This window comes from Lutra lutra, chromosome 4 (genome assembly GCF_902655055.1).
Source record: "Lutra lutra chromosome 4, mLutLut1.2, whole genome shotgun sequence".
Taxonomy (NCBI): Eukaryota; Metazoa; Chordata; class Mammalia; order Carnivora; family Mustelidae; genus Lutra; species Lutra lutra.
The window spans coordinates 16,018,737-16,033,098 of NC_062281.1; the positions used below are offsets into that span (position 1 = coordinate 16,018,737).

General features: G+C 42.5%; 1 protein-coding gene across 3 annotated transcripts; it reads right to left on the reverse strand.

Moving 5' to 3' along the window:
• Nucleotides 1-3,142: 3,142 nt before the first annotated feature.
• On the reverse strand, nucleotides 3,143-10,447 carry ZNF572 (zinc finger protein 572). Of its 3 annotated transcripts, XM_047724722.1 has the most exons (4): nucleotides 10,345-10,447; nucleotides 9,442-9,489; nucleotides 8,254-8,364; nucleotides 3,143-7,398 (listed from the first exon to the last, which is right to left on the reverse strand). In XM_047724722.1, exons 3-4 carry the CDS (start codon nucleotides 8,330-8,332, stop codon nucleotides 5,891-5,893), a joined length of 1,587 nt encoding a protein of 528 aa, XP_047580678.1. In that variant the 5' UTR covers nucleotides 8,333-8,364; nucleotides 9,442-9,489; nucleotides 10,345-10,447; the 3' UTR covers nucleotides 3,143-5,890. The 3 variants fall into 3 exon arrangements, with proteins under 3 accessions (XP_047580678.1, XP_047580677.1, XP_047580676.1); XM_047724721.1 differs by lacking the exon at nucleotides 9,442-9,489; XM_047724720.1 differs by having other exon boundaries at nucleotides 9,442-10,447.
• Between the last annotated feature and the right edge of the window lie 3,915 nt (nucleotides 10,448-14,362).

Consider the following 14,362-nt stretch of genomic DNA (forward strand, 5'->3'; position numbering starts at 1 on the left):
GGATCGAGTCCCACATCGCGCTCTCTGCTCAGCAGGGAGCCTGCTTCCTCCTCTCTCTCTGCCTGCCTCTCTGTCTACTTGTGATCTCTGTCTGTCAAATAAATAAATAAAATCTTAAAAAAAAAAACAAAAACTTTTGTGTCCTCTGAATCAATAATCTCACTGCTAGGAATTCATTCTAAGGAAATAATTAGAGATGTACACTAAGAGTTGTGTACCAACAAAAAACAAAATAATTGATCGATCACAACCACAATATCAAAACAGAACAAAAACCACCAAAAAAGCCTTGTTGACAATAACATTCTTTTTAATAGCAAACAACTAGAAACAATATCAACATCTACCATCAGAACAACTGAGTTATTATGGTACATCATTCGGTATATTAAAAACCTCATAATCATTTAAAACAAGGAAACTGGCAATGACAACAGATTAGAGAAAAAATCAAGATACAATACTCTATAAAGACATACACAAACACACATGATCCAATTTTTTAAAATACTTATTCAGATACACACTTAGAAAAAGGGCTATTGGGAAAGATTCCAGAACTTTCATGGTGAGTGATCTCTGGAAAAAATGATCATTGGCCATTTTTATTTTGGTCTTCATACTTTTATGTATTTCCTACTTTATACTTTTCTGTATATTTTACAATTAGCGATAAGTATTACTTTAATGTTTCAAAAGTAAGCTATTACGTTAAGGGGAAAAATCTTTCACCTGTGTTGGTCAGTCTAATCAACTAGAATTTTCTTTAATCTGTCCATCTATATGATGTAATATGGCTCAAAATTAATCATGACCCTTTTTCAACCAAAGGGTCCACTTCATCCCTTACTGTGTCAAGTCCTAGAACATACACTGATTTTACCAGTCATGCAATGTTAGATCAGAAATCTCACTGTCTTAGCCCTCTCAAGCTACCTCTGCTTCTAAGAGGCTCCATGCCCTTGAAGTCAGGACTCCCAAGCATCAGGTTTCCATCCAGACCTTTATAACCAAGAGTCTGGACCATCCTTAGCCTTGACTTCATTCCTGCTTCACTGGGAGGGAAGAAGGGAGAGGGAAGAAAAGGGAACAGAATAAAGGGTAGAAAAAGCCCAAGTTTGGGTTTGAATATGGATGGACAAGGCAGAAAAGGTTAGGGCCAAAGAGAAGTAAAAGAGAACAAAAGTGAAATAAAAGAGACGGGGAATTAAAGGAAAGGTCCTTTTTAAACAGAAAAGGCAGTCGTTGCCTAAACATGTGCCATAAAATAATAATGATGTGCTACATTACTAGCCTACACACTCAGCTTGCTACCTCCTCCTAGCCATGCCCCTTCATGTTCATGGGGGAAATAGTAACAAAAGGATTGCACCATTCTAGTGGCCCCAGGGGACGCCCACATCTCTGGGGCTACCTTCAGAGATGATCCAAGGACCCATGGTTGTCAAGAGGCATTTTATAATGGTCTATCAGCCAACACTGAGTGATTACTAGATCCTAGCAATGCTAAGCCCATTACATGATTATCTCACTGACCCTCACAACAAGCCTATGAGCTAAATGTTATTAATATCTTTATTCTAGAAACCTAGAAATAATCAACCCAAGAAATGATTAAACATTTCTGTGCATAGAATCTATCCTTGGCAAAATTATGCACAGATGAGGGCAGATAGGGAAGGAAAATACTGGTTTTTTAACACCTATAACATGCCAGACACCTTACCTCATTCATGGCTAACCAAATCTGACAAGGTACGTACAGAGTACAAAGTGATGGAAACACGAAATTGAAACAGATTTTTAACCTATCCTGGACATTCTGAATCAAAAGCCCAGAGTCTTACTTCCAGAGGATTCCGAACAATTGGGACATTGAAGGGTCCTCTAGGGTTAGTGTGAGGATAGACCCAGCCTCTTAGGGAAGTCACTGTCACTTCCAAGCTAGCCAGCCTCTATGGACTGGGTGATAACAGTGTTAGAGGGACCCAGAGGGATCCCGAGACTGGACAGCTTATTCCAGTAAACTTCACCATTGGCAAAGGCCCTTCACCCAAAACCAATAAACACTTCACATGCCAGGCTTTGTGTGAGGCATCAGAATCACAAAAATGAAATCCATTCTCTGCACTCAAGGAGCTGACAGTCTAATGGGAAGGCATATCCTGGAAAAACATACTCTTGGGCATGAGCATAAACACATAAGCTCAGTCACCGTTGACTGCCACTATGTGCGAAGCACTGTGTCACACTTCACCAAGCTTGTGTTTTCACAGAGCAAACCTAACCCATTTTAATATATAGTTATTTCTAGCTCCTTGGGATTATCAAATTATTTGAAGATGAAGATTTGAAGATGGAGGCTTTAACACAAGTTATATAGTTCAAGAGCTGTCAAGAAGGTAGTCATCCAAAAAGCTGCACATTTTCCAACTAGTCTATCCTTTTATCTGCCCCTCCCAAGGTCATTTGAACATCTGCTAAACACCTATTAGGCATCAGGTAAATTTCTGTTGAATGAATGACCGTACTATTTGAAAGGAATTACATAAACTCAAATACAAAATCAAGAAGCAATGACAGTTTTGTCACTACTCTGATTTCAGAAAGTGAGACTTGCCAAGATTAACACATTGGACTAATGGATGACAGGCCACAGTCACAAAACATATTCCACTACTTCCCACCATCAATGAGGAAATTTGTACAGCACTAAGGAGAAGGCTCATTTGGTAGCTTCCACCTTGGATGACCTGGAATGATGGGAGCAAACCCTCATCTTGGGTACTATGATGAGAGACTCACTGTTTGCATGCCTTCTGGTAGACTGTACGGCAGCCAGGGAGTAAGTTCCCCACTACATTTGTGGGTATATGCATTGACATGGATTTCCTCATTCCATTGTAGGGAAAAAAAATACAAGCCCCTTCTTTGAGTAGGAGAAAATGAATAGAAGAGTCTCTCTCTATATATATGGAACAAATCACTTAAATAAGAATGCTTTATTGGGGCGCCTTGGTGGCTCAGTTGGTTAAGCAGCTGCCTTTAACTCAGGTCATGATGCCAGGGGCCTGGGATCAAGCCCCTGAACAAGCTCCCAGCTCAGCGGAAGTCTGCTTCTCCCTTTACCCCTCCCCCAGCTCGTACTCCCTCTCCCTTTCTCTCTCTCTCTCTCTCTCAAATAAATAAAGGCCAAAATTCAGACGCAAGGCAGGCACTGTTGGGTGGGGTAGTGTACCATCAATCACATTTTGTGTGGCAAGTACAAAAAAAGAAAGAATGATTTATATATTCTTTGTGCTGGCAGGAAAAATAAAGAATACAGAATGTTTACTTCTCGGGAAGCTAAAAAAACCTGTTTGCTGATTAATGAAATTGAGGTAAAAGCATCAAATATGATTAGATTTACTATTAAGTCCTCCTCATAAGTGATACATCTCTCTTCTGTTTTCCTAGTTTTCAATCTAAAGAGACAATGATTCTTGCTAAATTGTTCTACTCATGGAGCCCATCCTAACCCATCTAAAATGGGATCATCTATGATTCTATAGACATCAAGGTTTGGGAAACCGGTTTTATGCAATCATGGGCAGTCATAAAACAGAGTAGGTGATGCTATTAGGCCAGAAACTGTACCTGTTGTTAATCTCCTCAGATGGGGAATTAGCTGAAATTGAACTTGCGATCTCGTTCTTTCCTGACTTAAACTGAATCCTTTGTTTCAACAACAAAAACATTCAATAAGCTGAATCAAATAAAAGGGTTTTCAAAAGTCCGCAAACTTGAAACACTATATATAGTCTTGTGCTTTTACAAAACCGTATTCCTCAGGGTTCCTGAAGTTGGTCATAAAGAATTCTCACGTAGGATATAAGCTGGGGTTGCGTTGCTTCTTCTGCAAATGTGGGGCGGACAGTTTCCAATTTATTTCCACCAATAATAACTGATTACCATGTATTTAGACCTTGTTATATTGCAAGTGCTAGCTGCTTTGCAAACATTTATTTAATCCTGACAGAAACCCCGTGAGGCAGCCATAATCTCTGCTTTACACATGAGGGGGCAGGTCCAGAGTGGTTCCTGCCACACATAACATGACTGATGATGGGGCACAACCCCAACAGCCCCTGCCTTGCAACTGAATTTCGGCCTCGATAGCAAATGCCCAAATTTAATTATCCAACATTAATCAAACTCTTAGTTGTCTGTGGTAAAAAAATACCATAAACACTTGTCCCCAGATATTACAGTTGAAGACCATTTGAACGACCCTACCGAACATACGAAGGCGAAAAGATGGTTAGGTGAGGGTCACATAAAAGCCAATGACACCCTATTATGTTCTCCCCTTTCTTGAGAGCAGAAAATCACCCCAAATATTTTGTAAGTCTTTTGTTAAATCTTGGTTTATTTTTTAACCTCATAACAATATGAAACAGCTTAATTGCCTAACCAGTATCAGATATGATGAAGTACATGAAGAAAGAAATATTCCCCATGCACTTCGGTTACCTACTAGCTACAGCCCTTCGCAGCAGCTCTAATTGGCCCTTTCTGGCGCTACATTCCTAATTTGTATGTCTACACGGTCTTCTGAAAATATATTTTGAATCCAAAAATGAGACCAGAAATCCTGAGCAATTCAGGAGTCTTGACCTCCCTACACATTTACTCCCTGCACTGGCAGGAAAAAATCGGAGCTAGGAGTATATGAAATAACTTAATACTTTACAAAGCATCCTTCCCATTGGACAGAAAAACAGGGAGGATCCACACACCTTGTAAGTCAGTCAGGAGGCAAAAAAAAAAATCCTGTTAAGAATGGGTCTAAGGAGTCTCCATCTCCAATGGCCAACTGTCCCTGTACACTGGCTCAGACTCAGGGAGTTAATTATTAAAAAAAGAAAAAGAACCCAGGATCTGATCTGTCTAGGAGCTGTGCAATGAGAAAACTGAGGGGAAAAGACTACTGGTCAGAATTTTTTAAACAGAATTCAAGAATTCTACCTCTTAATCTGGCTTTGCCCAAGACAATAGGATCATATCACCAGATTACCAACATGGCTGAATTTAAGACATACAAGCATTAGAATGGCCAATCTCTAGACTGGGTGCCTCTATCCCATTTCTACTCTATGTTACAATTCTTCTTGGAGAGCAGACGCCTCACAGTATTTCCTACAGTCTTATAGGAAATCTTTATGAGTCCGTCAAGAATAATAATCTTGAAAGAACTTTATATGATATCCCATACAGCAGGCACCAGTCACGTGTAGCTACTGAGTGCTTGGCAAGTGGTTAAAGCAACTAAGGAACCAGGCTTTAAGTTTCATCTCAATACAAATTTATTTAAATAGCCACATGTGGCTACTGTATTAGAAAATAGTCCTAAATACTACGAAAGTTAATTTTCAGCAAATAAAAATGCATTTTTAAAAGCTGAGCTTGTTCTTTCTTAACAGCCACCAAAACAGCCAGGAAATCACATTATTTGTTCAAAAAGAATCTTTCTCTGGATAAATCCGTGAGGCCAGGAATGACTTATTGCCACCCAGTCAGGAAAGAGGAAATAGGCACATTCAATGGCTAGCTCAGTTTCAAGCTCTCGGGTGTTCTTATTCCCAGCATTTCTCTTTCTGTTTGCCTCTGAAGCTATTCCAATCTTACCTTAATAAAAAAAAAAAAAACATTTCTTCTCCATCATTGGCAGCATCTCATTGGGCAGAGGGAATGAGCTGGGGATCAGGACCTTCCTATCATCTAACCTGGAAGGTTGACTTTTTCCAGACACAATGGCAGACACACCAAAGAAAACTTTGTAGCCACCCCATCATTGTAATGGCCCAGTAAGAAAAAGAAAAAAAAATTAAAAATAAACAGCCTTTGAAACTCAAGAGGAAGATGGACTTGGGACCGAAAAGGAAGAGAGGAGGGCCATTTCCCCTGAATAGTTTTTCCAAGTCCACCCATGAGGAAAATCTTCAACTTCAGGAGACTCGAAAGACTTTTCTATGTGAATTTTCCGGTGCTGACTGAGATAGGCACTTCTGCTGAAGCATTTCTCACAGTCAGTGCATTTGTAAGGTTTTTCTCCCACATGAGTCCGCCGGTGCCTGATAAGATTAAAGCTCTGACTGAAGCACTCGCCGCAGTCGGGACACTTATAAGGTCTCTCTCCTGTGTGCGTCCTTTGGTGAATCACCAGGGTGGAACTCTGACTGAAAGTTTTCCAACACTCTGAACACCGGTAAGGTTTTTCTCCCGTATGTGTTCTCTGATGTCTAATGAGATGAGAGCTGAGCCCAAAACGCTTTCCGCATTCACAACATTTGTACGGTTTCTCCCCTGGCTGGAGTCTGCATTCCTCTATCACACCGCAGTTCTGACTCGAGCTTTCCTCATATTCGGAACTTTCATAGGGCTTTTCGCCTGTGTGGGTTTTCCGGTGTGTAATTAGGTTTGAACTTCGACTGAAACTCTTCCCGCATTCTGTACACTGATAGGGTTTTTCTCCCGTATGAATTCTCTGATGCTTTATTAGGGTCGAATTACAACCAAAGTTTTTTCCACACTCAAGACATTTGTAGGGCTTCTCACCTGTGTGTGTCCGCTGGTGGCGAATCAGGCTGGAACTCTGACTAAAACTCTTTCCACAGTCAGGGCACTTATAAGGCTTTTCTCCAGTGTGAATCCTCTGGTGCTCTATTAGGACGTAACTGTGGCTGAAGCATTTCCCACAAACAGGACATTCGTATGGCTTTTCACCGGTATGTGATCTGTGATGCTGAATCAGGTGGGAGCTGCTACTAAAGCTCTTCTCACACTCAGGACATTTATAGGGTTTCTCTCCTGTGTGAGTCCTCTCATGGATAATGAGATGGGAGGTATTGCTGAAGCTTTTCCCACATTCACCACATTGGTAGGGCTTCTCTCCCGTGTGCGTTCTCAGATGTTGAATCAGGTGAGAGCTGTTACTGAAGCATTTCCCACACTCAGAGCATTTATAAGGTTTTTCTCCTGAGTGGGTTCTCTGGTGAATACGCAGATGCGAACTGTTATTGAAGCTTTTCCAACATTCAGGACATTTGTAGGGTTTGTCTCTGAAGGTTGAATTCTGCTGGACAGAGCCACTGCACTGTTCCCCTGGGTCCCAATTCCAGTGATTGGGTTTCTCATCTTTTCCTGTGGAATTTCCCTGATTCTCTGACTTGCCACCATTCTCATAGGAATCATTACACCAGATCTCATCTCCTTGGGACCATGTCAATGAAATTTCTTTTGTATCCTCATGCTTACAATTTTGCAGGCCATCTCTTTTAGACCACTTTGAGGCTCTCTCTTTCTCTGCCTTGGAGTTATTGTGTTGAGCAGTTTCCAAATTATTCTTACTTTCATGTCCTGTAAGAATAAACAAATGTTCTAAATACATTCCCTAATCTCTGCTGGGGGAAGGAAATTCTGAATTGCAGTGGAAGGGAGGGAATAACAGAGTAAAACCTCATAAATTCTTTTATATTAAAAAAAAGTTTAGGGCGCCTGGGTGGCTCAGTGGGTTAAGCCGCTGCCTTCGGCTCAGGTCATGATCTCAGGGTCCTGGGATCAAGTCCTGCATCGGGCTCTCTGCTCAGCAGGGAGCCTGCTTCCCTCTCTCTCTCTCTCTCTCTGCCTGCCTCTCTGTCTACTTGTGATCTCTCTCTCTGTCAAATAAATAAATAAAATCTTTAAAAAAAAAGTTTAAAACTGGTTTTATTTTTTTATACTCTAAGTGTTCAGGAGAAGCAAGTGAATTTTTTGTGCTTGGTAACAACACTAATGAAGTATTTGAACATTACCAAGGGGGGGGCTTACTGATCTAAAAACTTCATTAAACTTTATTCTAGAAGACCTAAAAGAAAAAAGGGGATCTGAGTAGGGGAGAAACTAAATAAGACACATTCTAAAGGGAAAACTTGATGATACTTTAGTTAAAATCTGAGAAAATACAGAAATAACAATGATACCTATTATTTATTAAGAACAATAGCTTGGCCTGTAGTATCTTGTTAATCCTAAAAAATATGAGACAGATATTCATTTTTCTTAAAGATGAAAAAACTGAGGTTGTAAAAGTTAACATGGTTTGTAGGCAACTGAGCAGGAATCAAAGTTGGTCGGATTCAAATGCTCTGTTCTTTCCACACAAGTCTATAGCACTCCATGGCACATCTTACATTGAATTTCCAATGAATTCAGATCAACTTCTTGATCTCTCACCTGTAAAAGGGCTTTTCAAATTCTCCCTCTCCTTGAAGCCACTAGAGTCTGAGACCAACAGTTTTTGCTCTTGCTCCATCAGTGGTCACACCAGGGTAGGGATCAGAAATCCTGTGGAAGGAAACAGGTTATGCTTGCAGGCATCAGCTAAAATGTATTCTTTTTCTTTCCTTCCCAACCATTGCAGCATAACCACAGGAGGCACAGAGTGCCCCAGGCTGAAAAAAAGAAACATGGTCTTTTGAAATCTTTTGGGGGGGAAAAAAAAATCTTATCTCAGACACAAGTGTTTCAAATTAAGGTTAACCCAATTTACTTTTTCTAAGGAAATGCCAATAAAAAAATTAAATCCTCACATTAAAGTCTGAGGATCAAGCTTCAAAAACAGAAGGAATACTAATATTCATTGTCCACTCAGAGTTTAGATAGTTTTAATTGAAAACATGAAGGGTTTTTTTGGAAACAGTAACAATAGCAGGACTTCAAAAAAATTGATATGCAGGTCTAAGAAGCTTGTTCAGAAAGAAAAGCTGGCCCTTGACAGAAAGATGAAACACTTGAAGTTCAATTTCAAAATGAAGTTAGAATTTATATCAGGAAAAAAAAAAAGAAGAAGAAAAAGAAAAAATAGGACAAAGCAGGGCCAGAATAATTATAGCCTATAACCCCTAAAGATAAAAAGGAAGGTAATAAGAGAACTCTTCCTTGCCTCTTACTTTCTCAATCTATCATAATCACAATATTCCTTTTAGCCTAAACTTTATCTTTTGGAGTCAGCTAGGATTCTTGACCTACTTTAAGGTACTGATCTATCACTGGAAGGCAGGTATATATGGGCTTGCAATCCATTTCAGGATATAGAGCATTATTTGGGGGAAAACAAGAGCCTAAAATAAGGATGTACAAAGGCACACGTGGAAAACAGAACAAAACAAAAAATTGTTTGGGGGAGTATAAAAAAGGTGTAATTTTTACTTAATCACTGCCTATTATGTGCCAGGAAGTAAGCTAAATACTTTACTCTCATTTAAATTTCATAATAGCCCTTGGAGGTCTAAAAACAATTACCAGCATGTTATTATAGATTAACAAAAAGACATTAATAAACTTTCCCAAGGTCATGCAACCAGAAAGCGGTAGAGCACAATTCAGTCCCAAGCCTGTTTGGATGCGGACTTTCACTCTTACCTATGACAGTAAACCAGAGGAGGCGGCAGAGCTGGGTATAACGGCAAACTGCAAATGAATCTCAAAGAGCACCTTTATTTTGGAAAACATTAACCGGATTAAAAAAAAAATCTACATCTGTAGCCGTGATATCAAACGGAGCTGGCATTCCCTAAGCACTCTCAGCAACTAGGGATTTGTTACAGGAAAAGGTGACGCTAGTCTAAATGACAAATAGCCCTAGCGTTTGGGCGGGGGGGGGGGGGGGGGGGGGGGGGAGTTCACACCTCTAAAAGGGGGGAAAAAATTGTTCCTATGGAGTAATATGTTTTGCTGTCCGAGTTATCGATTTCCATCAAAGTCTTTACAAACGAAGTAGAAGTCCACGTAACAGAGACCCGTGCAGCACTTTCCCAGCTAAGAAACTATTAACTTTGGCAGCAGGTGCCCCTGAGGAACACTGGCTCAGCAAATGGGTAGCAAACTCAGGCCATAAATGGTATTACAAGGCTGTCCCTTAGATGTCATTCCACAGAGATGAGCTGTTTTCACTGTCCTAGAGCAGAGGTGCTTAGGATGGGGCTGCGCTTTGAATTAAAAAGTCTCCCAAAGAAAATGCACTGCCTGAAGCTCAGCTTTAAGAACCGCGGGCAGGGGGCAGAGGCTGGGTGCACTGGGGGGTTGACGTTCCAGGAGACCAGACGGTCTCCAGCCGACAAGCTCCTTTAAGGGACCCGCCTGGCCAGGGAGGCGAGGGAGGCGAGGGCAGCGCGATGGCCGGGACGGCGGGAGACCCCGGGCCCCGGCCCCCGGCCCCTCGAAGCCGCGGGATCCCTCTCCTGGCGCACACTGCAGCCTGGAGGGTGCAGTGGCCACTCCTCCAGCCCGCAGCCCTTGGCTCCCTTCCCCCCAGAAGGAACTCACAGTTCCGGGGGCCCCACACGAGGCGCCCAGCACCCCAACAGGCCCAGCTGTCCCGGAGCAAGGAGCCCCCAGCTCCTCCTGACCCCACCAACCCAGGGTCCTAAACTCCCCAGCCCGGAAGACACAAACAGGAAGTCACCCTAGCCCCCCTGCAGGCTATGCCGCAGTCTCTCTAGGAAGCAGGGATGGCCAGGTCTCGATGGTCTTAACCCTTACGGTCCCAGACCAAAAGGGACGTGCTGGTGGATTTCCTTCCCTCGAGCTGTTTGTGGTCGGCCCGCTAGATTCTCGCTCCTCACACTTGCCAGGCGCCTTATAATAGGGACCCTATCGGAGCGAATACTTTCCCTTGTCACCAGGGCATTGATCGGCTTTATCATCATCAGTACAAGAGAAATGAATCTAGCATTTACTAAGCTCCTGTTGTTTCCGTTGCCACCGCTGTGAACAGGGATGTATATTTAGCTACCTGCGAAACAGCAGAACAGCTGAGGCATCCACCCACGCACAAAACACTTAGTTAACAAGGCGCCCTTACTAATAACACCCAGAGAAGCCTTAAACTCTGGTCTTTCATCACAGAGAAAATGGAAGGCAATCCCTTGTCTCCCCCATAGCAAGCCTACAAATCTACTTAGGTCTGCTCCCTAACCACTCTCCTCCCTCCTGTTACAACGGAGGATTGGTCTACATTTAAAAGGAGCCCTTTACTGGTACTCACTTTCCTTCCCACCTTCTTGGAATCCTTACACTAACAACTAACCTCTCAATTCTACCACTTCCATCCCAAAATAGTTCTTAGGCTTTTTACCCGCCTCTCTCACAATGTTTCCATTTAATGGCTTCTCACTGACCTTTTAACTCATTTCTCCCCCAGGAAAAGCAATAAATCACTAACATCACCACTGACCTACCTCTGTGCTGGTATTTTTCAGTTCCCAAGTCTTCTTTCAGGAGTTTTGAGCCTGCTGAGAATTCCTCTCTTCTAGAAACATTTCCATTGTAACAGAGTCATGTTAATCTTTAGTTACCTTTGCCCTAGATTCTATTACCATCTTTAAAATAAATGAGGACTTTCAGAAAACAACATGAACATAAGACATCAGTGTAATTTTCTTTTAGATTGATTTTATTTATTTGAGAGAGAGAGAGTGAGCCGGCACAAGGGGTATAGGGACAGAAGGAGAGGAGAGAAGCCGACTCCCTGCTGAGTATGGACACCAACTTGGGGCTCATTCCCAGGAGCCTGAGATCATGACCTCAGCTAAAATCAAGAGTCCACCAGTCAACCAACTGAGCTATCCAGGCACCCCAAGATATTGGAGTATCTTATATAAACTGATAATAGAAACACTCTTTTAAAGTGACACCACATTATCCTCCAACATCTTTAGCAGTCCTGATAGTCTCTTTTGCAAGCCCGGTCTTCTCTAAATGTTGAGGTTCCTTAACGCCATCCCAGGACCTCTCTCTTATCCTGAAATGTCCTCTGTCTGGGCAACGTCATTCACTTCCACATTTTAAAACACCTCCTGTGGGGCGCCTGGGTGGCTCAGTGGGTTAAATCCTCTGCCTTGGGCTTGGGTCATGATCTCAGGGTCCTGGGATCAAGCCCCTTGGCCTCTCTGCTCAGCAGGGAGCCTGCTTCTCTTCCTGCCTCTCTGCCTGCTTGTGATCTGTCTGCCAAATAAATAAATACAATCTTTTTTAAAAATTAATAAATAAAAAATAAAATACTTCCTGTGCAGACGACTCACAAATTTTATATCTCCAGCCAGAGATGGAGCTCTTCACTCTTATCACCAATGGTCTACTTGACATCTCATCCTAGGGATCTCAGTAACACCTCAAAACCAAAATGTTAAAAGTGAGAATCTTCTCTCTGACTTTCTTCTCCCATATATGCATACGAACACAAAATAAACCTGTTCTTCTTCCAATTTTCTCTCCCAACCAACCATCCAGATCTGCAGAAGCCCAGAAGTCCTTTTCGGTACCTCCTTTTCCCCTCCTTTCCTGTATACAATCCATAAGCCTCATCTGTTGTGTACTTCACACAGAATCCTCAAACCCAGATACTTCTCCCAACCACCTGTGCCACCCTAAATTCAGACAACTATCACCTTTATCTGAAGGATTTCAGTAGCACACTAACAATCCTACAAATGCCCATTGCCCCTTCTCATCCAATCTCCTCAATGAGCCCAGAGTGATCCTTTCCGAAGAAAAATTTGAATCAGACACCTTCCCTCACCTAGTCAAAACCTATTATTAATCCTTTAGACTTCAGGTCATACATCACTTCCTCACAAAAGCTTTCTATACCTTTCCTGACAGGGTCAAATCCCTGTTACGTGCCCTTCTAACACCACGTTTCTCTCCAAGGCCTATCTTCTGACTGCAGCATAATTTTTATTTGCGTGATTGTTATTTTATTTTGCCTCTCCAAACATATGTCAAGCTCCATGAATGCAGAGTTCATCCCTGTCTTTGCTCACCATTCTATCTTAGAACCTAGCACATTGTCTGACTCTAACAAACATTTGTCAAGAGCCTCCTATGCTCCTGTTACTGTATATTGTTAGGCCCTGAGGATATAACAAAATAATGTGGGGGAGACCATCAACATGCAACACAACCATGTCTATTTATCTATAAACCTATGTCTATTTCTCTCTCTCTCTCATGCTGAGGGAGGTCTACTATTTTGGTTAAGGTGGTCATGATTGTTCTCTCAGATGAGGTATTTCAGCAGAAATCTGAAAGAAGAGAAAGTAAGAACCATACAGTTATCTATCTAAACAATTAGAACAGAGGAACAGTAAGAGAAGAGACCTTGAGATGGGAATGTGTTTGACCTGCTCAAAAAACAGTAAGGGGCAACTTAAGTGAGATGAACAATGGGAGGAAATAAGGCAGAGAAGTCAGGCCCCATAGTCCATGACTGATGGACGCAGAAATGCGTCACTCAGATTCCCTTTTAAGAAAAGACTCGTTGGGGCGCCTGGATGGTTGAGTCAGTTAAGCATCTGACTCTTGATTTCAGCTCAGATCATGATTTCAGGGTCCTGAGATTGAGCCCTGTGCTGGGCTCCATGCTGGGCTGAGCCTGCTTAACATTTTCTCTTTCCCTCTCCCTCTGCCCTTTCTCTCCACCCCCTCAAATAAATAAATAAATAGATAGATAAATAGATAAATAAATAAATAAATAAATAGACAAGGCTTGCTGCCCAACGTCCAGGAATGCTATGAGCAGAGAGCTCTCAGCTCTCAGCCCCCCTCAAGAATTGTCTCGGTGGCAGAGAACAGCCTCTCCCAAAGTCACAGTCTTCCTGGGCAGCTCGAAACAATGACTGATTGAGGCAGAGGTATAAAAGCCTGGACCTTTGCACCGGAAGCAGACAACTCCCATGAACAATTTCAGCTCCTAAGTTCGAGGTGGGGTGGGCAGGAGAAGCTGTGGTCAGCACCCCCAGGTCGTAGGCGAACCTCTCCTTCTGCTCAGGCCTGAATTTTTGCCCTCCCTTCTACTTCTGAGACTGGCCTCAGGAATGAATAAATGAGTGAATTTGTTCATCAGATTGTCTTATATTGTAGGAGGCTGTGAAGATATCTGACCCCCAAGGTAGCAGGTGAGCTGAGCACAGAATCCTGTGTCATTCTTCCATTCCAAGCACGTAGGACACAGTAAGAGCTAGTGAATGCTTTCATAAACTCCTCGGATGCAAGGTCGGGAAGGCAAGGGAGGTTTATCCTTGGGTGAAGCTGGGAAAATTCATCAAGTCCTTTTATTCCTCCTTCCATGTCCCTTGTTTCTTTTGTTCTTTCATGCGTTTATTCAACTAACATTGAGTGTCACCTGCTGTTGACTTCCCAAGAGGGCCCCCCTGCGCTGGGGTAGGGATCGCTCGCCCTGGCCCCTGGCTGGCTGACTCAGGGCGCTGGCAGAGGGGGCTTATGCCTTCCCCAGCCACGGCTTTTTATGGGCAGCTGTGTCACTGAGAACAACGGTTGCAAC

Bases quoted from the DNA above. Each gene is read 5' to 3' on its own strand.
- ZNF572 (XM_047724721.1), bottom strand. From the start codon at position 8,332: ATGGAGCAAGAGCAAAAACTGTTGGTCTCAGACTCTAGTGGCTTCAAG. The intron at 7,399-8,253 runs GTGAGAGATCAA...TTATTCTTACAG, and splicing joins TTTGAAAAGCCCTTTTACAG to GACATGAAAGTAAGAATAAT.